This window comes from Pezoporus occidentalis, unplaced genomic scaffold, assembly GCF_034315485.1.
Source record: "Pezoporus occidentalis ecotype Australia unplaced genomic scaffold, CSIRO_AGI_Poc_V1 ctg17, whole genome shotgun sequence".
Classification (NCBI taxonomy): Eukaryota; Metazoa; Chordata; class Aves; order Psittaciformes; family Psittacidae; genus Pezoporus; species Pezoporus occidentalis.
Window position 1 is genome coordinate 4,068,345 of NW_026913531.1, and position 26,289 is coordinate 4,094,633.

The window sequence follows — 26,289 nt, forward strand, 5'->3', positions numbered from 1 at the left end:
CATCTGACACAGTTATTGTTTGTCCTGAGCTCAGCAGTGTGGAATTTGCGACACAGAATGATGTGCAGGTGGCGATGCCATCAGATACTGTTCCAATAAATGAAGTAGTTTTCCATCCATTAAAGTAGTTTTTCATTCTGCCTGTTTGAACTTGTGATTCTCAGTTTCTTTCCTCAGTTTTGTTCTTGTGCTGTCCACACAAAATACAGTTTGTCCCATTCCACAACTTGGTGTCTTCGGGAGGAAATCTCAGTGGCTGAGAAGATGGTTCAGAGGTCCCTTTTATAAAAACAGCATGGATGTGGACAGTTAAGGCTTGCTGGATCTTCTCTCAGGAGATTCCTGAACAATATTCTGTAATACTCCAATAGTACTGCAGTGGTTCTTGAACTTCGGCGCTTCTATCCTGCTGCCGTGCACCCACCATTTCTGATGTTATCATAGAATCCTAGAATGGTTTGGGTTAGAGGGGGCCTTAAAGTTCAACTAGTTCCAAACCCCCTGCCATGGGCAGGGACACCTTCCACTAGACAAGGTTGCAAAGCCCCATCCAACCTGGCGTGGAATACTTCGAGGGAAAAGGGGCTTACTCTTACTCACTTATCCTGTGAAAAGAGACTTAGGATGCACATCAGAAAAGCTGCCTCATTTTTCAAATGCCTTAAATTTAAAAAGAAACAAATGTGATAAATAATCATAGAATCATAGAATAGTTAGGGTTGGAAAGGACCTTAAGATCATCAAGTTCCAATCCCCCTGCCATGGGCAGGGACACCTCACACTAAACCATATCACCCAAGGCCTCGTCCAACCTGGTCTTGAACACTGCCAGGGATGGAGCATTCACAACCTCCCTGGGCAACCCATTCCAGTGCCTCACCACCCTAACATAGTAATTTAAGAAATCTAAATAACATGAAGGACAAGGAAGATAACCAGAGGTCCTGTTTAGCTAGGCATATACTTGTACTCTGTAGCAAGCTTCCTGTATCTATGTTGCTGAGATCATGCTAGATTGTTTGTCCTGCACAACTTGTGGAAGCTTTGGCTTTGTCAAGAATCACAGAATGGTTGTTGTTGGAAGGGACTTCTGGAGGTCACTTGGTCTAGCACTCCTGTTTGAACAGGGCCACTTTATACCTGGACCTGTCCAGAACCATGTCTGGAGGGTTTCTGAATGTCTCCAAGGATGGAGACTGCAACCTCTCTGGGCAACCTGTGCCAGTGCTTGATCACTCTCACAGTAAGAAAGTATTTCCTGATGCTCAGAGGAAACCCCACATGTTCTGGTTTGTGCCCATTGCCTCTGGTCCTGTCACTGGGAATCACTGAAAAGAACCTAGCTCCATCTTTTGTATACCCTCTCCTCACGTATTTACATGGTTTAAGGGAGTACTGTGTTCCATGGCATTATCACTGGCTATCCATCTTCACAGTTTGGCAGACCTATTGCCAAGGTTGGAGCCAGCCTTTGGTGAGTGCTTCCCGCTTCCCTTATCCTTTGGCTGAGGGAAGAGAGCGATGTGGGCTGTCCTTGAGGGGCATAGCCATCTTGACTGGCAGGAGGTGGGCACCACAGAAAGCACCTTCCAACAACCTCTTGTGCTTCAGTCCATGTGACATCCCAGTACTGCGTTGAGAGAACACTGCAAGCAGTGCAGCGTGATTTTGTTCAGTTAGGCCTAGGGGCATAGTTGCACTATGCAGCAGCACTGTACAAATCCTCCTAACCGAAACGATAGTGAAACTACATACAGTCCAATTGCATGCTGATGGGCTCCCCTGTTAATTGTAAGGCACTTCACAACCTCATTAATACAAAATAATTGCAAGATTTTTTAGCTTTTAATAAACACAAAATAGTTTATTACAAAATAATTCCAGTACCACCACCATCCTTTCATTCAATCTGTTTACTGCCCTGAGGTGAGACTGTGTAAAAGAAGTAGGAATACGTGTCAGAGTATTATTCACAAGTCTTGAAGGCAAAATGACCTCGCAGCTGCCTAATCCTGTGGACAGAACAAGAAAGCCCAGCAGATCCACCCGTGTTTGATCAGCTGAACCTAGTAAGTCAAAAGACAAACATTCTCTCCCCAGCACAAGTAACAATGTGGGGAGGTTGATGATTTGAGGACAAAATGTAATTTTACAGATTCCCAGGCATCTTGGATACCTATAATAGTCTGTAATCCACCAACCTTTAGTCCTCTGACTGAATCATAATTACGGAAATCTAAACTGAGGCCTTATTTTTTCCAGCCATTTTAAACTGAAAGCAGGTGCAAAGTGAGAGGGAGGGATGTAAACATGGGGATCTTTTCAAAGTTACTGGGCTGTATGGCTTCCCGCCCATACCCAGCTCATTGTGCTCAATTTCTCTTGAGATCGGTGCAGGGACAGGCAATGTTTGTATTGTCCGGACAAATATAATGTAACACGCAAATCGCAAAGCTTAAGTTTCATCTGGTTTACAAGATCCACCGACTAATGCTGGCAAAGGGTTGGAACTCTTTTTGTGAAAACATTGTTTACAGATGCTTGAGGGCAGGCTGGACTTCTGCTTTAATTATAGATAGAAGCACTAGGTGGAGCCAGAGCCAGCTCTTCATGAAGGTCGCCTGTAACCTGGGCTATCCTGGGTGTGTCAAAATTCACTGCTTCATAAAGGTCTCCGTTCAGCTTCCAAGCACAACATTTCAACTGCACGCATCTATAACTGCAAGATCACTGCATTGCTAAATTAATGGTGCAGTTTGAGTGCAAATTGCATGTGGTTGTAATATATAGTATTATATATATTATATATACATTACATTACATCTAGCTGCCCAAAAGCTTTAGATTGTACAGCATTATTAGGAAAGAAAAAAGAAAGAGAAAACATACTTCCAAGGTAATACTCAGCTGGAGAAAGAATAACTGGCAGTAAATTGAACTTGGTCCTGGTCTAGAAAAGAGGCAAGGTGACTTTCAAAGGAGCAAAACTGCAGGCAGACTGTCTATGTTCAGTTTGGAAGGAGGGGAGAGGGATGTTTACCCTAATGGTGTAAACTGTCACAATTTCATCTAAGTATCTTTCCATTACCTGGAGAGTGGCACATCCAGTGGCACCTGGAAGGTACCCTGTGGGCTTCAGGAGTGCACATGGTAGAATGGAGGGTCTTTGGTAACCCAGAAGCAAGCAGCTGACAGAACAACCTCTGTCCCTGGGTTATACAGAAGGTATTGGCAGCCACAGGAAGAAGCCTCCCTCCCGAGATCTGCTTCACCATCCCAGTTTGACCAGCAGTCATCAACACCAGCAAGGGTCTGTCCTCCTGTACACTGAAAAATGTCCCACCACAGCTGAGGGCCCTGTCACCTCTGCTAGTGTCCACACACAGTTTCTGGAATAAGCCATGAGAGCAGAAGAGAACAGAAACTACATCTGGTAGTCAAGGGACCTTGGCACTGTTAGTGGTACACCAGAGGCAGAGTCAGCAGTTGGATCTAGTAAGTGCAGGTGAGATCATGACCATCACATACGTGTTCTGGAGGTTGATGGAGCCACAGCCAACCGCTGGTAGAGGAGCAGGTAAAGCAATAAGAGCTAAAAGCCAATGGCTGGGCTGCAAGTGTAGGTACTGCCTGGGGCTGGGGTTGTGTCAGGGTGAGTGCTTCACCCCCTACTTCTCTTTACTTGCCAGGGGAGTTGAGAGTTTGAGATGACTGGTAGTGCTGCAAGCATCTTTTTATCACATCATCAGGGACAGTACCTTGATGTACTAAAAGCTTCTTGCACCCAGCTTGCTGTGGCCACGGAGAAAGTGGCCAGTCTCCTCTCACTGACTGCTTCAGATTGTTTTTTTTTTAAACAAATAATTTCTTAGAGAAAAAAACAGTGACCTTACTGGGAGAGTTTCACAGGAAACTATTGTAAAAGAAAAGGGGAAGATAGTACTTTTCAGTTCCCTCTCTGTCCAGGTCTCTTGTGCCTGTGAGGACTGTTTATTGGTAAGGGCTGTGTTAAGCCTGTCCGACAAAAATAATTGGAAGTCCTCTTTTTGTTTCTTCCCCAAAAGATCCAAAGCACCAGGATCTCTTCCACACACACACACACACACACACACCCAGCTTTTTTGCCTTCTACAGCTGCCCCTGCCTTCATGAAAATGGTCAACAAATCACTGCAGGGCTATGAGGAGGGTGTGGAGAGTTAGTAATGTGTGGTCATCCATAAACACATACACGCAGAAATATTTCATTATATGCCTCCTGTTAATAGCCTAAATAGATGTAGCTGTGATGGTGCTGGAGGACTACAGATCCTTCAGCCTGCCTGAATAAGGTGTACAGATTGTTACAATTTGAAGCAAATCAAGGGTATTATTTAACAGGGAAAAGCCATCATGCAACACCAGAATCATAATTTCCACAAGTGTTCAGCAGGATAAGACCTGACCTGCAAAACTGAGCAAAGAGTGAGACTCATGAATAGTTTACAACATATTTTCTCTGTAAACCTATCTAAATCTGAGTCACAAGACCTTATTTTAAAACATGGCTGTTCCTATGCTCTTGCATGTTTATACAGCTTGGTTTAGGTTTGAAAAAGCCTCAACCAGCTTGTAGAACAGTTGGTGAGACAATATAAATCCCAGCCCAGGCCATCCTACTGCCCCAAGAAGCGATCAGTCCTGGAATGTTAACAGAAGTGCTAATCCTATAGCCATTCTCCAGGAGCACTGGAAGCTCCTCCAGTGATTTCAGGCAACCAGATAATGTCAGATAGAGCTGTACTTTATGAAGCAATTTCACTTCCTGTTAGTTTGACAGTTTCAAGTGCTTCAACACCGAGAGGACATCCTCTGAGGAACTGCTTGCCAGTATTATCTCAACCTGATTTCTTTTAGAAATTTAAAAACAATACTGAAAGCATTGAAGAATTATGAAAATCACATTTTTCTTTGCTGCATTGTTCTTACTGGATCTCTTTGCTTGCTGTCATGCTTATCTACAATATCCCTTGCCTGACATAGAAGATGCAAAGTTCATTGAAGACTGTGTGAGAGCTCACAACACGTTTCGATCCAAAGTGAATCCACCAGCCAGCAACATGTTTCGCATGGTAAGGTGGTGTTCATGATCTGTTTGAAAATCAATAGATCTTGTGCTGCTGATTTAGCCCATTTTATTCTTTATTTATTTTGTGCTCTACTTTCCATGTCTGTCAATGGCTTACCTACTATATATGTTAATGCTTCATAAGAAATATAAAAGACATTCATTTTCACAGTATTGTTAAGTGTTAATAATCTGAAGGGAATTCCCTTTTTAGGGATGGATTGCTACTTTAAGCTTCAGAAGAAAAGACAGAACAAAGGGTTGTCTTGCAAAAAAAAAAAAAAAGGTGTTCAGTTCTCAGCATTTCATTTGCTTCTTTCTAAGAGAGATAGTAATCTGTTTTATGTTAGTCCAGGTTTCATACGGGGAAGCTGGTATTAAAGAGCTTCTGAATAGGCAACCAGCACAAAAGGATTTGTTGCAAATTTAGCATCTCCTCTTGTTTCTCTCAGTCTAGAATATGTTGAAGAAAGGGGTTTGCCAGGACATCCATCTTGATACCTGCTTGTCATTTGCTGTAGCAGGGTTTGAAGAGTAGGGATATTAATATCTGGGCTGGAAGACAGAGCTTCCTATAAATGCAATGAATAGTAGAACAGACTACGAATAAGTCTCAGCTTGTTTGATGGAATACATACAGAAGAAGGTAGATAGGAGGCTGAAAGAGGTAGCCCCCGTCAGTTCATGTCATTCCTCTGAGCCCTCCAGCAGCATAGCTGCAAAGGAAGTTAAATGCATAACCGCATGCACAGTATGAATCATTTCTATGAAAGGAAGTTCACAGTAAAGGGGTAGCTTGGACTACTCATTATTTTAATACTTGCCATTTTAAAAATCAGTGTTTCATTTAAAATGCTACTGTACAAGAACAAACTCAGCTGCTGAGACCAAAAATCCAGCAAGCCTGGAATAACAGCGAGATAAATATATAGAAACCTCTTGAATCAAAGGTATCACATTGTATTTAAAAGCTCTTGATGGATTTTTCTTGTATGATTTTTTTTTTCAGCCTTGAGCTCACGCAAGCTTTTATCATCCCTGTCATCATATAGCAAAGAGCTGCACAACCTTAGCGCAAGTTATGTGAAGATATCTCCTTCCACTTGATTTGACCTGTTAATTCTTAGTTTCATTTGATAGTCTCTGGTCTTTGTATTGGAAGGAGCAACTAATGAACTGCTTATTTACCTACTTGACACAAGCTGTCCATCTGTCTCTGATCAAAGCTGCAGAGCACTCTTTGTTGTTCTATGAAAGCCCTACATACTTGAGGATGATCATCACCCTCCATGTTCTCTCTGTCCTTTCCAGTTCTAGTGTCCATTTTTTAATGCACACAGCATTTAACAGGACTTCTCACAGTGGTGTAATTATACACCTGGTTTTATTTTCCATCCCTTCTCAAAGAATCTCTAACACTTCATTTGCTTTTTTTAGACTACTCTTTAATAGTGATTTACAAGTGGTAATAACCATCTCCAAACTTGTCATTATGAACACAAAGTCAAAATTGTGCTTTTTTTTTTTTTTCCTCACACATCCCTTAACTTACTTTTTATATATTGAATTTTACATTTTTACCTGCTATTTTATTGCCTGGTCATCCAGTGGCATGAAGTCTTTCTGCAAATCTCCCAGACTGGTTTCTCAAATTCTCACTGTGCCACTCAGTGTAAGAATAATTCCTCCTCAACCCAGGAGAGGGGAGTGAGCCTTTTATTTGCTTCGGCCACACTTCTCAATGAAGAGCAAAGAGGCAAAAGGGGCTGGGGAAGGGAGTGAGTTTTCTCTCCATCCTGGCCAGCAGAATTCCTATTTGGTTTAGTGTTAAGGGCAAAAGGCTAATCCCTAGATGCAAAGTCCTTCACACCCCTCTACAGCTGGGAGTTTCACCCAGTTACCTACTCTCAGGTGCAGCAGTTTACAGACTGCAGTTCAGCCCATATACCAGAGGTCAGCGGATAGATCCTACATGTCCTGCAGTATCTAAGGAAGAAAGAAGAAAAAATAAATTGTTATGGGAGTAGGAATGTCAAGTCAGAGAAAGAAACTGAATGCAGGGATGGGAAGTAGAAAAGGGGAAAAGAATCCTAAAGTTTCTGTTTAAAAATGTTTGAATTCAGCTAAGTCACTGCTGTGCATGTTATATTATGTTTTTTTTTTCCTTTTCTACAGTCCTGGGACACTGCTTTAGCTAAAACTGCCAAAGCATGGGCAAAGAAGTGCAAGTTTAAGCACAACGTTTACCTTAAAATGCCTGGGAGAGTGCATCCCACGTTTACCCCTGTTGGAGAAAACATCTGGACTGGCACAGCAACCATCTTCTCTGTGGATGCAGCTCTCAGTGACTGGTTTAACGAAGTCAGCAGCTATGATTTTGACAGCAACAAGTGCGCTGGCATGTGTGGTCACTACACCCAGGTGAGTCTTATATGCCCAATGGTTTATAATCTCATGGTTACACACATAAGTCAAGTACAGGCATGGAACAGACTGGAAAGGAATTACAGCAAGATTTTACAACCCCCGATTTATTGCTGAATGAGACTGAAAACGAATATTCCAAGTCCCAGGGATGTCCAAGTCCTATTTCCTGTATGGTGAAAGGGATTATCCCATGATGATTTCATGTTTCCAGGGGAGCCAGATAATAAATGGAAAAGCATTTATCATTCAGTTGTTTGTCTCAACTGCTGTTTGGGTTGTTGATGTTGCCCCTGTGTCAGCTGTTTTGAGTTTCCACAAGATCCTCCCCTTCTCCTTCCTCCCTTAATGCTGTTGTATTTTCAGTTTTTGAACGGGTACATTACGTTTCTCTTTGCCTTTCAGGTTGTTTGGGCAGACAGTTACAAAGTTGGCTGTGCAGTTCACTTCTGCAATACAGTTGAAAATTTTCCAGGACTTTTCAGAGCAGCACATTTTGTTTGTGACTATGGGCCAGCGTAAGTTCCTTGTAACATTATCGTTATTGCTATTGTTATTGTTAGTATTATTAAAATATCCTAGAACTGACCTGGTGTCAGATGGAACAATGATGGGAGCAGCTGTAACAAACTTGAGAAGAAGCTACATTCATATGTCACGGGTTCAAGGGAAGCTTCCCCCAGCCATTGAGAGCAGGAGCTGCTGGACATAGCCACAGCTGCAGAAAATCCCTTTCTAAAAGGGCAGGAGATCAGAACATAGCTGAGAGCACTCACCATAACCAAGATGGTGGAACAAAATCAGTTCAGCCTCTGCAGGAAAAGGTGCAAGCTTTGCGCTTCAACAAGATTACATCTTTCTACCGCCCCACCCAAGCTTCAAACAAGACATTTTAGTTGAAGAAATCAGTTGGTCTTCTAGTTTATCTCATACCCTGCAATTTCTGGGCTTACCTTTTACGTATTTGCTTTCAAAATACAGCTGGGAAAGGAGGGACTAGAGGCAGACTGTTGTGCTTACAGTGAGTAATACGGTATTTCCTGAGAAGTCTCATTAATTTCAAGAGGCACCAGGGAGCTGCTCCCCATGCCAGTGAGAGCTTTATTCTGATCTAAAAGAATTTCAAACAACTGCAGTGATCATTTTCTCATAAAGGGATTTCCTCCCCCCATAATAGCTGTTCATGAAAAATTATCCTAACAGTCCGATGAAACCATGTATTTAAATTGCTTTCAAATGGCTGAGCTAGCAAAATACTGTTTTTCTGCTTTGCAGGGGGAATTACCCAAGAAAACCATATAAAGTAGGTCAACCATGCAGTGGATGCAGCAGCGATAAGTGTGTAGACAAGCTCTGTGGTAAGACCAAAGTGATCAACTAAGAAAGTTGAATAGAAATAAAAGCGTCATAATTATGAGTGGAAAAATGACGATGAGATGATTTGTAGTAAGTACATAGTGGGTCTGTAGTGCAGCACAGAACAGCTGTATCAAACCCTGGTAAGAATAGTATAAGAAGGAATGAATTGAAATACTTTTCTGTTGAAGGCTCTTAGAGGTAGAAATCAAAGTTTCTGATGAAAGGAAGTATCAGGTAGACTGCTGCCTGCCTTTTATCTGATCAGGAAGTCAAAGCTAAAACTCTAGCCCTGACAAATATTCCCCCTGTATTTCTTCTTTCCTAGCAGAAATTGTATATTTAACTTCTGCTTTCTTGCTTGTCTAGTTTGTCCTGTCACGTTTTCCAAGCGATTATAGCTCTGAATCAATGACAACACTACTGAAAAGCACACTTATTTCTAACTTCTACAATTTTCTGAACTATAGCAGTGAGAGCTTGTTTTTCCACAGCAATTTGCAGCTGTGGACCTTTATGTCATTACACCTAGTCCCAGACTAGTCAGAAATAGTGTTTTAAATAAACAGAGATTAAAGGACATGCAACAATGTCTTAAATCAAATATGAATTCTATACAGAGGATTAATAAGGACGGTCTCTACAATACAGGCTCCAAATAGCTTCAGCTGTAGAAATAATTGAGCATTTGGTACTCATATTTCCTTCTGTGATATCCTGGCTGACTCATCTTGAGGTCTCAGACTGATGCATCACAGGAAAACTAGGAACATCTCAAAGACTAGGGGGAGTGTGAGGATGAGGAGAGCTTTTAAAAACTATGTGCTAGATCCTACAACCCATTTTACCATGTTCTCCTATAAGGCAGTTCCGATAGGATGCACATAGGCAATCCTGAAAATGCATCAAAGCTCTTAGTAAAGGTGTACTTTTGCGAAAAACCTAGTAGTTATATTTGTCTGTAACTATTTAAATTTGGTTTATCAATTTTACATAAATTCCATGGTTTGTTTTAATTTGCTATTCCCTCCTTCCCATGACACAAATTCTTCCTGACACAACTGCCTCTTTCCTGCATCTCTTGTAATTTAATAAAAAATAAGAGCCCCACACCAGCTGGAAGCCTGCTCTTGTTGGCATGCTTCCTCTTGCGGGATGTTTTAGGCACTAACTGGCATCATCACTGCAGTGACCCAGGCACTAGCAATGGCTTACGCTTTACATTAAGAGCCACCACCTAGCGATACTCGCATTCATTTCCTCTTCTGATCTCTTTTCAGCAAATACAGAACGTGAGAAGCTGATAAGTACGTATCAAGTTGTTCTTAATTGCTTTCCTGTAAGTATGGCTAAGTTTGATGAGTCTTAATGCCTGTTTCTTCACTGTTTTAGATTATGCCTACTGGCATCCGGAGTGGGATACACAGCCCCAGCCGCCACGGCCCCGGCCCCCCAGGCCTCCAGCACCACCCCACATCCCACCTGCTGAGCAGCCACATCCCTCTTGTGACCAATACTGTCTTTGTGTTTCAATTTTAAGACCACTGGTTTTGGTACTGAGTATTGGTGCTGTTCTTTTAGTACAAAAGTGGTTTCCACATACTTTTTTAATGAGTAATGATCAATTAAGGTACTAATAATGATCTTACTGCTCTGTATTACTCTCAGAGAATTGCACACATATAAGAAAACACTTGGTCATCTCTCCATTATCCTAGTGATGTTTATCCACCATAGGAAAGGCTTCTTCTCCACTCAAGGCAGAGTTAGCATAATTTATTGGCAGTAGCTGCACACGCTTCTATGTCTGTACAAGCCATTTATATCTGGTTCAGTAGATTGATAGAGGGACCACATATAGACTATATATTACTATACATGCTAACAAGCCTCCTGGAAACCTGGGGCATCACAAAGACATGTCTGCAGTGGCACACTGTATCAGAAAGAATAACTCATCTCCATTAACCTTAAATTATCCCAAACATTGTTTTCCCCAGATAATGGAGATCTAACTATATGAATTATTTATGAACAGAAGGAGTAAAGCTTGTCTTTTATTGTGTTTAGCCTATGTGTATATATCAGTCTTCATTAAAGTTACTCTGTTGTCAGGTGTACTATTCTGTTCTCCTCCTCCCAGAGTTAAGCTCTGTCCTCCATAGCTACAATACCGGGGAAGTTGACAGCGCAAGGACTAAGATGGGGTGTTAATGGGGAGAGCTTAATTTTAGGATGTGAGATGGTGACAAAATCTGAAATACAAAATCTGGGTGACAGCCATGCTGAGCTTGCAGACAGGGAAGGTGGGGGAGGAAGGGAGGAAAAACAGCAGGGGGAAGATGAAATAGGCTCAGGGCAGCCTCTGGTTCAGAAATGGGAGATCTCAGCCTCATTTAAAAAGCCCAAACTGTTGAGTGATAGATTCATTTTGGGTTTAGAGACATTTAACCCTCAAACCCTATCACTCCTGTATACATTTCCTAGTAAAGGAAACAAACCTGTTTTTCAAGCTAAGAGATGCTGGCTGGTATTAGCAATACATAACTCTGCTATCAGTATTTAAAGATATTTCTCCTCCTTTATCAGAGTCCTAATGCTTTGAGAACACAGTGACTCAAATTCTGAGCCACACAGCAGCTCTGAAGGAGCATGGCGTCCCACTTTTGTTGTATGCTGCAAAATGTCACCATGTAAGAAGATACATATTTAATTTCACAACTCTCAGTTCCTGTCTGTTGCCATCTTTTATATGTACCAACAGTGAATTGGATGGAGTTGGGAAAGTGTTTGGGAGGGGGCACAGCTGGGATGGCTGACCCGAATTGACTGAAGGGATATTCTATGCCATATAACACTGTGTTCAGAAGCAAGCAAACAAACAAAACAACCACCACACACGCACACAACAAAACCTGCCATAAAGGAAGAAGAAATGTGGGGGGCTGGCTTCCAGGGTGTCCACTGCTCAGAGACTGTCTAGACATCAGTCTGCCTTTGGGGGGTATGAGTGATTGCCTGTACATCACTGGTGGGGTTTGTTTGCTTGTTTCCTGCCTCCTCTTTCCACACTCATTAAACTGTCTTTATCCTGACCCATGAATATTCTCACTTTTCTTCCTCTTTTCTACCCCATCCTGTTGGGAAGAGGGGAGTGAGCGAGTGGCTGTGTGGATGCTTGGCTGCTGACAGGGGTCAACACACTGCATTATTCTGCTCTAAAAAGGAGTCTGTCGGGGAGATGTGAACAAAGCGTTTCTCGTCCGTGATTCCCTCAGAGAGTATTTTCATCTGTAATCAGTCTCCCCACAAACAGTTGGCAGTGTGTGACACACAGGACCTAATGTGTGCTGAAGGTAGCCTTGCCACCAGCCCCAGCCCCCACAGGAATGCATGTGCAGAAGTGATAGCTGGGACCCGCAGCCAGGTGTTCAAAGGTTTTCCTTAGATGAACATGGAGTGACAGCTACAACCTCATTCCCATAGAGATGTAAAGGTTGGGACTGTGGCAAAGGGCCTGAGCTTGATGGACAGGTGATAGTTAAGGGCAGTGTGAAGAAGAGGGGGGGGGTGGTGGTGGGTCTGAGCAGGGACACTGTTGGGCACCTGAGGCAACATGCATGGGACATCGGCTCCCAACTCCTGGCTGTGAAACCCAGTGTGGGTACTGGGCACCCAGCACAAGACAGCACCAACTTTCACAGCATCCAACTCAGCTGGGGACTTGGGTTACAGGAAATTAATTATGAATTGCTGAAGCTTGATAGCACATAGCACAAGGATGTGATCACAGGACAAACCCATCAGTAAGTGCAGCATACTTAAATTGTGGTTCTCAGCCAAACATACCCCTCCAATAACTCCATGTACAACAAAAGTGACTATTCATACTGTAGTAAAAGTTCAGTTATTTCTCATAGCATTTTGGATAAGAGTAACAGCCGTAACAGCAATGCTGTTTTAATGAAAAGCAGAAAATATATCCAAAACTGTCCAAAATCCATAGTGATTGCTACGGACGGGATGTTGGGAGCCAATAAAACAAAAACAAAGAAGCCCAAAAGGCAGGACAGAAGCTTACCCACCACAGTTGAAGAAAGAAGAAAGAAAAGAGACAAAGCTGCCACAGCTCTGATGTGAACTCGTAGCTTAATTTCCTCATTCTCGCAGCAGTGCTGGTGAAATGTGACTCATTTCCTGCAACAAAGCCATATTCAATTACCATGGCTAAGATAAGTCCAGCCCACAAGCCATCCAAGCAAAATGCTGCTGTGGGGCTAAAACCACCTCTGAAGCATTCTGCTCTTAAAGCTGAACAGACCAGAGGCTGAGAATCATGACAAGCAGATTTTCTGCTTGTGTGCTGGCTTTACTGCACTTCTGTCGTTCCTCTGACTCATACGGACCACAGACATTGCCTGATGTTGGAGATGCAGAGTTTATTAAGGAATGTGTGCAAACCCATAACAGATTCCGGTCCGGAGTGAATCCGTCGGCCAGCAACATGCTCTACATGGTAAGGAGATCTTCACGACTTATACGCAAGTGTGTAGCATTTTGACTGTGCTTACACTTCTCAAAGCAACCTCCTGGGATCGTAGAGTTCATAGAGCATAGAACCATAGATCACAGAGCATAAAAAGCAGCGCTGCTTCTTTTTAAAGCAGAGAAAAAGGCTCTGATTATCAGGTGGCTTTATGCGCTCGGGTTTGTGTATAATTTTTCCTGGATTAATTTCCTCATTTGAAACCCAAGATTTCAACCCTCAGTGTTTTGTGCTGTGAAAAGCCTTGACAGCCCATGGTGTAATTTGTGTGCAGACTTAAGCACAACCTTTCATACTTGAGTCAGCATGGGCACAGACTGTTGCCAAAAAGTCTCTCAGAGAGCTTTCTTTAAGCTTTCTTTGCAAGGCTCTCACAGGCTGAGCCAATGGAGCAGCTGTTTCTAGGTACTGGGGCTGCAGGGGAAGCCAAAAAGCAACATACATCAGGAGCAAGTGATACTGGAGGCACCAGGTCCCACATTGCTCTACATCCCTGCCTTCTCCCTGTCCACATCAGGAGGCAGTATCTGCAGCCACCATGCAAAAAATAGTCTGTTGTAATTCAAAATGCACCCAAAAGTGGCCACCTCTCATGTCAGATGGCTCATGACACTTGTCTCCCTGTCGGGTGGCACATGGAAAAGCCAGCAAGGAGGAAGCTGTATGCATAAAGCTAGGCTTATGGCTGAGAAGCCCAGCTCTGATTTGTGAGATGTTAAATTCCAATAGCTTGGGAGTTGCCTCTTGCAACATCCATCACCTTTTGTGCTTTGACTGGGTAATACCTGAGATTTCTGTGTTTCTCCTTGGAATAATCACAGATCTCTCAGATGGACCATAGCAATTGTCCCTGCCCATGGCAGAGGGCTTGGAAGCAGATGATCTTCAAAGTTGCTTCTAACCCAAACCATTCCATGGTTCTATGATTCTGTGGCTGTCCTAATTCTGATCTCTTTCATTTTGTTCCTCTTCCTTGCTATCTCGCATGGCCACCACCAGAAGAGGACATAACCACATCTGTAATTCGCAACACCCCAACCAAAGTTAAAGCTCATTTACCATTTCTGGTTGTCAAACACTAACAAAGAAGTGCCCACTGGGGAGGGGTAACTGAGCAGTGAGCAAGCTCCAGTTACAAGCCTGACAGGAAACAATTCAGTTTCTTTTCTAGATGTATCTTTTACTTCAGCTTTCTTCTTCTGGGCATTCTGAACTCCCAGTACATATAGCTCCACACTCAGTTTTCTGGAATGCTTTACTAGCCCTGTACTAACAAAATCTTGCTAGGATGTAAGGATGTATTAAAAAAGCAATAGTCATATTTTTAAATTATGCCTAATTTTTCCTTTTGAAAAATTAAAGAACTGAAATCTGAAAAAAATAGCAAGAAAAAAAAGCTTCGACAAATGAAGATTGTTACAAATAAAATAAGAAATCATGGTAAGTTTCTTTTAAACTGCAATCCCCCCCTAATCTTAAGTATGACCTCTCCCAGGAAGAATTTAACGTGGAGAAAGCAGCATAATACATGATAAAATCTGTTATGAAAGTAAAAGCATTGGAATTGAAAACAGCAGATTTCTTCATTTTTGAGTGGCCTTTAGCACTTCAAAAATGAAAAGATGTCTCTCTTTCACAGGGAACTTCTGTCTGCTGCTGCTAACTGTCCACCTAGATACATAAAAATGAAGCCTTTCCATGTGAACTCAAAGCATTTCCATCTTTTGGAAAAACAGTTTTTAAAAGAAAATACAGGACAGAAACTCCTTTAACTGCAAGTAACAAAGCCCAACCATCTGTATTCGTAATACATTTATTATGAGAATGCTGATCTTTTTTTTTACCCCAGTGTGACCCCTTTTCCATTCACCCAAAGCATTGCTTAGGTCTGTTCCAACGCTCATCAAAATCAGCACAAAGAGTCTCATCAGTTTCATTAGGGCTTCACTACAGTCTCCTTTGAGAGATGCCTCACATCACTTTTCACACATTCAATTTTCCCTACCTAATTCAAGAGGGAACTCACCTGAGCTATACAACCAAAACTGAGAAATAATTTATTAGGAGAAAAAACTGTAATTCTGTAATTATTATTTTCTTAAATAGCAATGATATCTGTATGCAAAAGTCCCTGTTCTGTGCATCAGTTTAGTCCTATCTTTTTGCATAAATGAAGTTTCATAAGCAAATAGTTAAAGATCACCCTGAAATATCAGTTTCTGCACGCTGCTTTTTCAGCTCTCAGCCACTTTAAGCATTCACTCAGAAAAGTACACTTAAAGTTACTAACTTACCTTTAAAATTATTATTAACTAATAATAACTAACTTTTCCTTAGTCATTGTTACTGATCCATTCAAAGCAATTTCCCTAGTCATTCTATTGTTTGCAGAAGCAAGAGAGATATTTTGATCCATATAGAAAAGGAGAAATATAAAAGGTGTCTTTTAAAAACAAAGTCCAATCTAAAATAGTTCAGCACTGCTGAACAACTTCATTTACAAGACACACATTGCAACAAGGGCTACAGACATGTAGAAAATTGCATTTTCCAGGAGATGCAATTCTGTATTTGCTCAATCAAGTTGTGTGTACAAGAAAACACAGCAAAACCAGACACCACCTCCAATGCAAACAAAAGACTTACATAATTCAATTGCTTAAACAAGCACTTTCTGTCGGACTGAATAGCAAGTGAATTAGTCATTCCACAAATATGAATTAATCACTAACATTTGAAGACACTGAACACAAAGATGCAAACCAAGGGGTTGAGTTTAAACTGTCTCAAAATTCCACGTGTGCTTGTGAACTGACCTGAAAGCAGTAGCCTGAATGCATGAGGCTGCATGAGGCTCCAGTCTGATTGGTGGTAAGCATACACATGAATTTCCAGATTTCCTGTAAATTCACTGTTTAAATTACATTAACATTCCCTCCTGGTCAGCACAGCCTGGAAATGCACATTGCACCCCAAAGACTGTATTTGACTGACAAACAGTTCTTGGCATCCAACAAACCAGACAGCTAAGATCACCCACCACCCCAAAAACTTCTGCAAGTTTAATGAGTAAATTCAAATCAGAAATTAACTACAAGACAATTTGGCATGTAGCTCTGGAAGTCTCAGCAGAGACAAAATAAAATGAACCCGAAGAATACATGCTACTGAGACCCAGCTTCTCCTGAAAGCTGCTCTGAATTGCCACACTGCTAAGGTACTGAATGATTTTCAGTTGTCTTTTTTTGCAGAGTTGGGATCCAGACTTGGCAAAGACTGCAAAAGCTTGGGCAAAGAAGTGCCTGTTTGAACATAATACGTACCTGAAAGAGCCAGGGCAGGCTCACCCCAAATTTAGCCCCGTTGGAGAAAACCTCTGGACTGGCTCACTTTCTATTTTTACTGTGCAAGGAGCCATCACCTCTTGGTACAACGAGGTCAGTGCCTACACTTATGCCACCAATAAATGCAGAGGAGCATGCGGCCACTATACACAGGTAGGCATTGCATTTCTCTATCTAAACCAGGAACCAGTGTTGCCATTTTGACAAAGAAACTCTCTGTTGAAGAGGCAATGAATTGTTTTCCATGTGCTGTAGTCTTGTGTTAAATCTGATATTCTCACAAGATACTCTCACGTCCCCATTTTAGGGAGGAAAAGAGTCACTATTATTATTATTATTATTTTCAATATGACAGTTGTATTTTGTTTCCAGGAAGAAAACAGGTCAGCCATCAAGCAGTCAGATTTACCCAAGCAGTGTCCAAACAACAGGCAACAGCAATGGCTGTGGGCTGCAATGCATGGGGGAATGAGGTCCCAGCTCTGGCAGGCAGCCTTTACATGCAAAGGGCTGGGGAAATACCAGCACGTAGAATGCTCTGCAAGCATCACATGCACATTTTTCCCAACCATGATTCCCAAAGAAAGAGGACAAGTGAGGGAGAGGAGTGCCCTGCCATGCAACCCTGCAATCCCTAACCATGGCTATGGGAAAGCAGGACAGCTTGCAACAGTGGCTCTAGGGATTAGATTTTTACCTGAGGCTATTTAATACTTTCTGCAGAGACACACATACACATTTAGTACTTGAAGAGGTGAGCTGAAGCTAGTGGGGAGGCTGAACAACACATGCACGTACTTGTATGCAGAGAAGGTATGTGGATGCAGGATGTGTGAGAGGTGACAGTATGTTGCTTTTAACCTTGGTCACAAGGACAAGGCAAGATTGAGCATCTGGAAACTCCTATGAAAGGCAGCTTACCTGGCACTAAGGCACAGGGCTGTTTACCATGTTGTTTGTAGAGGAGCAGCCCAAGTGCTTGCATGGGTACAATTACTGTAGTTACCATAAACACTTGCCCAGCATATGCCTCAGCTGGTAGCTGCTTGGGATGGGGAGGGTCAATCATGGTCCTCAGGGATGCAGGTGTCTATGGCTGATGTCAAGGACAGCCTCTGCTCTGCCACTGCACTGAGAACACCCTCAGGAGTCTGAGGATTGTTCCTTTTTCCCAGAGCTGGCACCAAAAAGGCACAAACAGAAAGGCCAGGCCTCCCCTTTGAGTCAGTGGAGACATGAGCGTGTGTCTTCGTCTCTTTGTGCTGCCAGGATCTCTCTACATCTCTCCATAGTCAGTCACTGCTGCTGTTGATCACCCTCAGGTACTGCTGTGCCCTCGTCTCCCCTCTGCTTCATGGGGTTTTTGTCTCCAGGACTGCAATATTTGGTTGCACTGTAATCTTTGAGTTGGTTATAGGATGCTGGATTGAACTGCACAGCTTCTGGTAGACAGAGGATTGCTAGATGATGCCTCTAGATTATCTTAGTCATTGGTGTGATGCTGAAACGCAGGTCTACAGCCCTGATATGCAGCTCCTCCTGCTCCTCCCATAACATCAGTGTCTTCCAACAATTTGCGTATATGTCCCCACTGGATTTAGCACAGGGGCAATCAGCTCTCTTTGGGGCTATAGCAGATCACACAGCCTTTCTGCAGAGATTTGATCTGATCTCCCCCAGGAGGAAAGACAGAAAGCTAATGGATTACCTTGAAGCAAAGGAGATGAACTTCACCTTCTCCTTTGGAAGAAAGGAAAACTGCCTGTTACAGTTATTCTTCCTTTCAGACTCATTTTAACAATATCTAGCAAATAGGGCAAAACAATCAGGCACTTTTCAGAACAAGCTGTGATTTCGAGATCCATCACTGCTGCTTTTCCCCATGAAGCTTGCCCAAGGAGTGCTCCTCAGCTGATTCACTGTGATACAGAGGAAGGCAAGTCATTTCCTTAAAGCTTCAGATGCTGAAGCAAAGCCCTTGTGACCAGTGTACCCATCTGTCTTTGCAGATTGTTTGGGCTACAAGCTACAAGGTTGGCTGTGCTGTCCACTTCTGTCCCAGGGTGGCGTACTCCTCCATAACCAGTGCAGCACACTTCATCTGCAACTACGGGCCAGCGTAAGGTTTTCATTACGAATACCATTTCACAGGGCTTGGGTCCTGCCCCTTCCCTCCCATAACATGCAACTTTATTAGATCAGTCCATCTATTTGTGTCTTTTGTGGTAGGAAATGGTCCTCAAAATAGAGAAAGAGGTACACCTCTGTCCAACCAGCTTTTTCTTTGCTGGTTGAGGGCCATATATTTGAGCCAAAAAGCAGTGGCACTGGTAGAAAGGGTTAAATACAAGATGCTGACATGAAAATACTGAAGTGATCAGTTGAAAATGAATCTCTTGTTCTTGAGTGCCAAGATGGTGCCAGACAGATTGTATCAGCTAAGGTGAAAGCCAAATGTCTGAAAACATTTCCACATGTGACTGCAGAATGAAGCCTCTGGGTCAATGGTTTGGATACATATTGAAGAGTGCAATGCTTGCAGCTGCTATCTTAGCAGCTGAGGGCTGGGGATTCTCAAGGCAAAATGTTATCCAGAGGTCCTTCATATGCATAGTCATCAGGCTACCCAGCCAGGGTGGTAGCTGGTGCCACTCATGCTGCTGGCAGAGGTGGGAAGCAGGGGAAGACGTGCATCTCTCGTAAAAACATTTACCAACAAATGGATGAAATCAATACCTATGAAAGATTCTCCAGCACCAGAGATTCCTCTTCAAGGCTGAATACTCACATACACAGGTAACTAAACCTGCTTTTGTTCCCATAGCCAGAGTCAGATCCGAGAGCCTGCAGTCTCTACACATAAATTACCCAGCTTTTAGTCTATTTTAACCCCAGGTTTGCAATACTGCTGTGTCCAGGTTCTGAAACAACAGGGTGCCCCCATTACACTTAACCTCTTCTGCTTCACTGCACGTCTTGTGCAGTCAGACAGGGACCATACAAAAAACCATCTCTGTATCAACACAAGTTAAGCAAAACCCAGGTTAAAACTAATTAGTGGTAGGTGTTCACACTTTTCTCCCAAGGGCAGTTTGAGAGCAGTGTTTCTTTCCTTTGTAGTGGGAATTACCCAGTGCGCCCATACAAGACAGGAGCAGCATGCAGTGACTGCAATGGCGAGCAGTGCATTAACCAGCTATGTCGTAAGTAGAAGACAACCAGCCCTCCTCCCCAAGCACACGTAGAAAGGGAAAGAGCACACAAAAAGATACTGGCAGGAGGCAGGCACAGTGCCCTCTTGATCCTAAAGATAGCCTGGAAAACTGCAGTCAGAAGCCAAGTGAGCAGTGATGCACAAAGAGAGGGGAGAACGCTGGCAAGAGCCTCTTTTCTACCCCAGGGAGTGACAGGATGGGGTATGCTTTTTGGGTGCAGGAGATAGAGTAGCTGCAGTTTAAGATGTTATTACTCTGCAAAAAGTTACTGCCTGCAGAAATGGGAAGCACAGAAGGGGGTACACATCCCCTCCTACAGGCTCCAGGTTATTATGTGGTGCTTGAGCTGGTGCAAGTCCAGGCAAGCCTTTCCTTGCTGTGCCACTGTGGGAGGGGAGAGCTGCTATGGCACTGGCAAAGCTGCTCGCTCCAGTGAACATCAGGCTGGCCATCTGCTTTCCCCTAAGCACCAGGAGAGAGCCAGGCTGACATGCCCTTCATGGGGACACGGTGCTCAGCCTGTGTCCCTAGCAGCCCACCTGAATCTCAACAACTTGGCTCTGCAATGGCTGGATGGAGTCGGGAGGGGAGAAGACCTTCTGTAATACCCACAAGGACAAGGCACTGTGCTGTGGACATCTGATGGGGAGAGCCGAGGGTAGGTTCGAGTCACACATTTCCTAGTAGTTGACCTTGGATGAACTAACAGAGTGGGAAGGTGACGTTAAAACACCAGCACTGCAGGAATGAGGGGGAGTCTCTGACACATGGGGCTGTTGAAGGTTAGCTGCAGGTTGAGGATCTTACATATAAGGCACTGGGCAAAAGGCAGGGATCCTGGGAAGCACGCCCTGGGGAGTGAGTCTTCTCTAGGCCAGACAGTGGTGGGAGAAGTCAGCATAGTGTGATCAAGTGCTCCTCAGCAAAGCCTGGAAGGCATTGCAGGCTCTCACAAAGTCACTGGGTTTTTGCTTCTTCCTGGAAATAAGCACAGCTCCCATAACTGTTTTGTGAGGCCATCCTGATGTTCACATTTCATTGCCTGTTTAGGCTCAAATTGGTTTTAATGTGTATGTTTGCTTATGTTCACTTCTTTTCTCTCTCCAGGAAATGCAGAGCGTGACAAAGTCATTAGTAAGTACCACCAGAGTTACTACTTTTAAATGTTGTCCTTGGTACAGTTATACTTGAAAACATGTAACTTGTTTTGTCCATAGGTGATTCCAAGTGGTATCCAGAGTGGGACAGATCTCCATGTGATGAGTACTGCATCGTCATTATTGCTTTAAGGCCGTTACTCCTTATACTGACAATTCTGGCCACCTGGCTCCTACCAAAATACTGGTCTGTAATACCTGCCAGTGAGTGACACAGGCAGAAGAGCACAAGAGTACTTGGGTCAACTCATCCCTTCCATGCACATTACCAGCAGCACAAAGATTGGTAGAGACATTGTTTGCCTCCAAAGGTGATTCAGAGGTACAGAAATACCACCTTTACTGCAGGCAGCAGCTGGGAGAGCTGATAAGCAGCTTTCTCACTGCTCAGAGCCAGTAACTGGTCTTAAATCACTCATGTATTTAGTGGAGTGGTGTGAACAGGACCCGATAGCTGGGGGAGCACGCTGCCCAGGCAGGTGCCCAACACTCTCTCTTAGAGAGGGCTAGAGGGTGCCCAGCCCAGGAGCCTGGCCCCAGGCAGAGCACTCCCCTCTCTCATTCCTCTTGCCCTCTTTCCTTGGATGTTCCTCCAGCAAGATACGGAGCAGCCTGGAGAGGTTTTTATTCATACTTATTTTTAAAGACTTTTTGGACCTTTGGGAGCTCTGGCATTTGCATCCTGGAGCAAGCAATGTATTTCCCATTTGCCCTGCACTGGGGCCACTGGCACTTCTCTTTGTTTAGAATTTGGTTTTAAACACGTCATCTGTGCCAAGATATGGCTTCACCTGTGTTTACACATGATTAGATATCACTGCAATCTTTCCTGGTCTTTTTTTTTTTTTTCTGATCATAGTTTTTGACTGCTGTTTCAAACAATAAATCATTATTTTCCTGCTTCCCATGTACGGCAATTGTGTATTTGCAACATGAGCTAAAGCTTAACTGCTGGTGCATAAAATAAAACACAGACACCTCCAACCTGTACAATGCTGAGAAACACAATGCTGGTAAAGAGGGCATAGAACCACAGACTGGACTGGGTTGGAAGGGACCTTAAAGATCATCTAGTTCCAACCCCCCTGCCATGGCATAAAACAAATAACATCATGCTGTCCCTTTAGTCACACCTTTCGTTCAACAGCTGCCAAGGAATGAGTCTCCTGGAAGCCGCACATCTGGAGCAGGCAGAAAGCAGTGAGGACAGTGGCTGTGTTCAGCTGGGCATGTCCTCTACTGGCTGTAGGAAGGGTAGAAGTAGCAGAGCTGCACAGCCTCACAGCTGGACCGTAGTGATCTGTGTCTACACATGCAGATGCTTCTGCACCATGCCCTGTGCAGGAAATAGACTTGCTCCGCTGTAAAGGAAGCCAAAAGTTCCCTTGTCATTTCCTGTCTGGGGTACTGCCCTGGCATGTACCTGTCAGTGTTTCTGCACACCCACTCCTGAGCCCACCACTGGGGTAGATCTTAACTGAAAACACTGGAAGTGGGCCCCAAAGTTCCTCACATTATTCTTCCAGGTTAACCGCTTGCACTAGAACCATCTCAGCATCACAGCATTCCCTGAACACACCATTTTTCAAAATGCAAATATGGCTGGGGAAAAACATTACAAATGTTGCCCTTCATGTATCTTTATATCTGGGTTGTTGGCTACCAGAGCCCCCATAGACAAGACATCACAGTTGCAGACAAATGAGCAGTTTCTTTTCCACACTTCGGTGACCATGGTGGCAGAACCCATAATGACCTACCTGTGAGAGAGCCAAGCTCAGTTTTGTCTTCCAAACTGGGCAGATTAGGATGTTTTTTTAAAAAAATCCCCATTGCAAAAGTAAGAACACAGGTATATCTCTTAAAAAGAGCAGCTGTTTTCCTCCCCACTTGTTTTTTGCCACTCTTTTGTGCGGGAGCAAAGCCACAAGCTCCTTGTACTTCAAAGTCCCATCTGAAAATGAGATGGCAAGCAGCACACGGGCAGCAGGACCTACTCTGTACACTCTGTTGCCCAGGACTCCCTCCCTCCTTCAGTCTGCCCCACTGAAGCCATGTGCAGTTAGAACAGATCCTGAGATCACAATATCTCTTATTGCAATACGTAGATGACATCTTTATTGCAACAGAACAAAAATCGTTATGCATAAAGGTGACTATTGAAATCTTAAACCAACTAGGCCTGAACGGGTATAAGGTCTCAAAAGAAAAGGCACAAATTGCATGCACAACTGTGTTGTACTTAGGATGTGAAATTTCACCAGGGCAGTGAAAGCTGGGAATAAACCGCATAGAGGCAATTTGTGCCATTCCAGAACCGTGGAACCTACATGAGTTAGGAACATTTTTGGGTATGGCAGGGTGGTGCAGATTATGGACAATGGACTATGGACTCACTGCTAAACCCCTGTACGAGGCCAAAAAATCACCTGTTTTTGTTTGGAATAAACCACAGAAAGAGGCCTTTAAGAAACTGAAAGAGGCGTTAATGAAATCTCCGGCTTTGGGACTCCCAGATCTGACAAAGGACTTTCAGTTATTCGTCCATGAGAGACAGAGATTAGCGCTGGGAGTGTTAACTCAGAAACTTGGGAGCTGGAAGAGACCAGTAGGATATTTCTCAAAACAGCTGGACCCGGTAAGCACGGGATGGCCTCCATGTTTGAGAGCAGTAGCAGCGACTATTGTTCTAATACAGGAGGCCAGAAAACTGACTTTGGGAAAACACATGGAAGTGTTTGTGCCACATATGGTGACAATCGTCTTGGAACAAAAAGGGGGGCACTGGTTATCCCCTAGCAGGATGATGAAATATCAAGCAATTTTAACAGAACAAGATGATGTAAGCTTAAAGACTACTAACCTGTTAAATCCAGCAGCCTTTCTAGGAACGGACCTAGAAGGAGGGATGCTTGAACACAACTGTAGAGAGGTCATCGAGCATACATATGCAACTAGAACAGATTTAAAGGATGAACCTCTTGAACAACCTGACTGGGAACTTTTCACAGATTGCAGCAACTTTGTGGAAAATGGAACAGGATATGCAGGATATGCTAACAACACAGCAAAAGATAATTGAAGCAAAAGCGCTACCTCCTGGAAAATCAGCACAATGGGCTGAACTCATAGCTCTTATGAGAGCACTGGAACTGAGTAACAACAAAAAGGTAAATATCTGGACAGATTCAAAGTACGCGTTCAGCGTAGTACATATACATGGAACATTATGGAAAGAACGAGGGCTTCTATCTTCTCAAGGGACTAATATAAAATATCAAAAAGAAATTTTGGAATTAATAATTGCTGTGCAAAAGCCTAAACAGATGGCCATCATGCATTGCAAAGCGCATCAAGGAGAAACTTCAAAGATATCTGAAGGAAATACATTGGCAGACCGGACAGCTCGACAGGTGGCCCAGAAGGTATGGAATATGATGGCACTGATACCTCTCAAGGTAAGCCCACTCCATACCTATCTCTCACAAGATCCAAACTATTCAAAGGAAGATGAGAAATTGGCAGGACTTTTAAAGGCTCAAAAGAATTCTGAAGGATGGTATGTAACAGTAACTGGACAAATAATAGTGCCACCAGCTATAATGCAAAAAATTCTACAGATTGAACATCAGAAATGTCATTGGGGTGCAGAAGCATTGGTGACTTATTTAAAGCGAGGAATAATTTCCACACAGATGTTAACCACGGCAAAATCAGTAGGGTCAAAATGTGAAATTTGTTTGAAAAATAACCCAATAGTAAGGAAACAGGTTGAAATGGGAAGGATCAGAATAGGGATGGAACCAGGAGACTATTGGCAAATTGATTTTGTGGAATTACCAAAGACACAAGGGTACAAATACTTATTAGTAGGGGTTGACACCTTTTCTGGATGGCTGGAGGCCCTTCCCTGTCGCACCAATCAGGCAAAAGAGACAGTAAAGTGGTTGCTCAGAGAAATTATTCCACGATTTGGTGTTCCTTTAGAAATATCATCAGACAGAGGCCCACACTTTATCGCAACAATAGTACAGGAGATAAGTAAACTGCTAGGAATATCATGGAATCTACATACTCCCTGCAGACCTCAATCTAGTGGGCAGGTGGAAAAGATGAATCAGACAATAAAAAGGTAAATCAGTAAAATATGCCAAGAGGCCAAAATAAAGTGACCACAGGCACTGCCCATAGCCTTGTTGCGAATCAGAATAAAACCTAGAAGTGGAATGTCAGTAAGCCCCTATGAAATCCTCTATGGAAAACCATATGAGGCACCAGAGCCTAATCCCAATACCCACATTAAAGGGAATCAGGATGTTTACAATTATGTGCTATCTCTAGGTAAAACCCTAACCAGACTGAGAAGCATCCTGGTGTGGAACAGGCCATTATCCTTGGAAAATCCAGTGCATGACATTCAGCCAGGAGACCAAGTATACATCCGAAATTGGAATGAGGAACCATTAAAAGAACGGTGGGATGGACCTCATCAAGTACTATTAACAATGTTCACTGCAGTAAAGGTAGAAGGGGTGGATTCTTGGATACATTATACGCGGGTAAAAAGAGTTCCAAAAGTCTGGGAAACACAGATACTAGGCCCTACGAAACTGAAGCTGAAATGTAAATAAGATGTCTGGGTTTTGTTACAAAACTTTGATTGTCATTTGGTCATTAACACAACTGACATTTAGTCCTATCTTAGGAATTTCTCAGAAAAATGGTTTGACAAAACAAGATGCCATTCTGACCTGCAAGTTCACGGAAACCATTCCGATGGGACCGACACTTATAAAGGGAAATGACTCGCAACAGTGCATGGACTCATCGAATCATAGGAGCAGTAACTAGGGAACATCCAAAGTACCCCACACCTCCACCTACCTATCAGGAGACAGCTACCTAAGAGAATGAAAATACTTGCTTAAGTTAAATGAAGTATTTTCAAAGGGGGGAAATGTTAGAGAGGGTGAAGTTTTTACAATAAAATAATCATATAAAATAGTAAAATGATTATATTTGAGAAATTTATAAATCAATAGTGAGGCTTTGTATATTAGGAGACACGTCGTAACTTTGCCGTTTTGTATCATAGTTACTCTGTAACTAAATGTTACAATGGTAGTCTTGGTAGCAAGAGC

The 26,289-nt window shown here is 43.1% G+C and overlaps 2 protein-coding genes across 4 annotated transcripts; both read left to right on the top strand.

The window, feature by feature from the left end:
• Positions 1–4,799: 4,799 nt before the first annotated feature.
• LOC134161179 (glioma pathogenesis-related protein 1-like) lies at positions 4,800–11,006 on the top strand. 2 transcript variants are annotated; one of them, XM_062613778.1, is made up of 6 exons: positions 4,801–5,110; positions 7,282–7,527; positions 7,936–8,048; positions 8,806–8,888; positions 10,167–10,193; positions 10,279–11,006. In XM_062613778.1, exons 1-6 carry the CDS (start codon positions 4,931–4,933, stop codon positions 10,521–10,523), a joined length of 894 nt encoding a protein of 297 aa, XP_062469762.1. In that variant the 5' UTR covers positions 4,801–4,930; the 3' UTR covers positions 10,524–11,006. The 2 variants fall into 2 exon arrangements, with proteins under 2 accessions (XP_062469763.1, XP_062469762.1); XM_062613779.1 differs by lacking the exon at positions 10,167–10,193 and having other exon boundaries at positions 4,800–5,110.
• Positions 11,007–13,107: 2,101 nt separating this feature from the next.
• On the top strand, positions 13,108–21,621 carry LOC134161180 (glioma pathogenesis-related protein 1-like). 2 transcript variants are annotated; one of them, XM_062613781.1, is made up of 6 exons: positions 13,108–13,402; positions 16,684–16,869; positions 18,786–18,895; positions 19,897–19,979; positions 21,099–21,125; positions 21,209–21,621. In XM_062613781.1, exons 1-6 carry the CDS (start codon positions 13,223–13,225, stop codon positions 21,358–21,360), a joined length of 738 nt encoding a protein of 245 aa, XP_062469765.1. In that variant the 5' UTR covers positions 13,108–13,222; the 3' UTR covers positions 21,361–21,621. The 2 variants fall into 2 exon arrangements, with proteins under 2 accessions (XP_062469765.1, XP_062469764.1); XM_062613780.1 differs by having other exon boundaries at positions 13,110–13,402; positions 16,684–16,929.
• Positions 21,622–26,289: the final 4,668 nt, after the last annotated feature.

Bases quoted from the DNA above. Each gene is read 5' to 3' on its own strand.
- LOC134161179 (XM_062613778.1), top strand. From the start codon at position 4,931: ATGAAAATCACATTTTTCTTTGCTGCATTGTTCTTACTGGATCTCTTT. The intron at 5,111-7,281 runs GTAAGGTGGTGT...CCTTTTCTACAG, and splicing joins CCAGCAACATGTTTCGCATG to TCCTGGGACACTGCTTTAGC. The intron at 8,889-10,166 runs GTAAGACCAAAG...ATCTCTTTTCAG, and splicing joins GTGTGTAGACAAGCTCTGTG to CAAATACAGAACGTGAGAAG.
- LOC134161180 (XM_062613780.1), top strand. From the start codon at position 13,223: ATGACAAGCAGATTTTCTGCTTGTGTGCTGGCTTTACTGCACTTCTGT. The intron at 16,930-18,785 runs GTAGGCATTGCA...CTGTCTTTGCAG, and splicing joins CATGCGGCCACTATACACAG to ATTGTTTGGGCTACAAGCTA. The intron at 19,980-21,098 runs GTAAGTAGAAGA...TTCTCTCTCCAG, and splicing joins GTGCATTAACCAGCTATGTC to GAAATGCAGAGCGTGACAAA.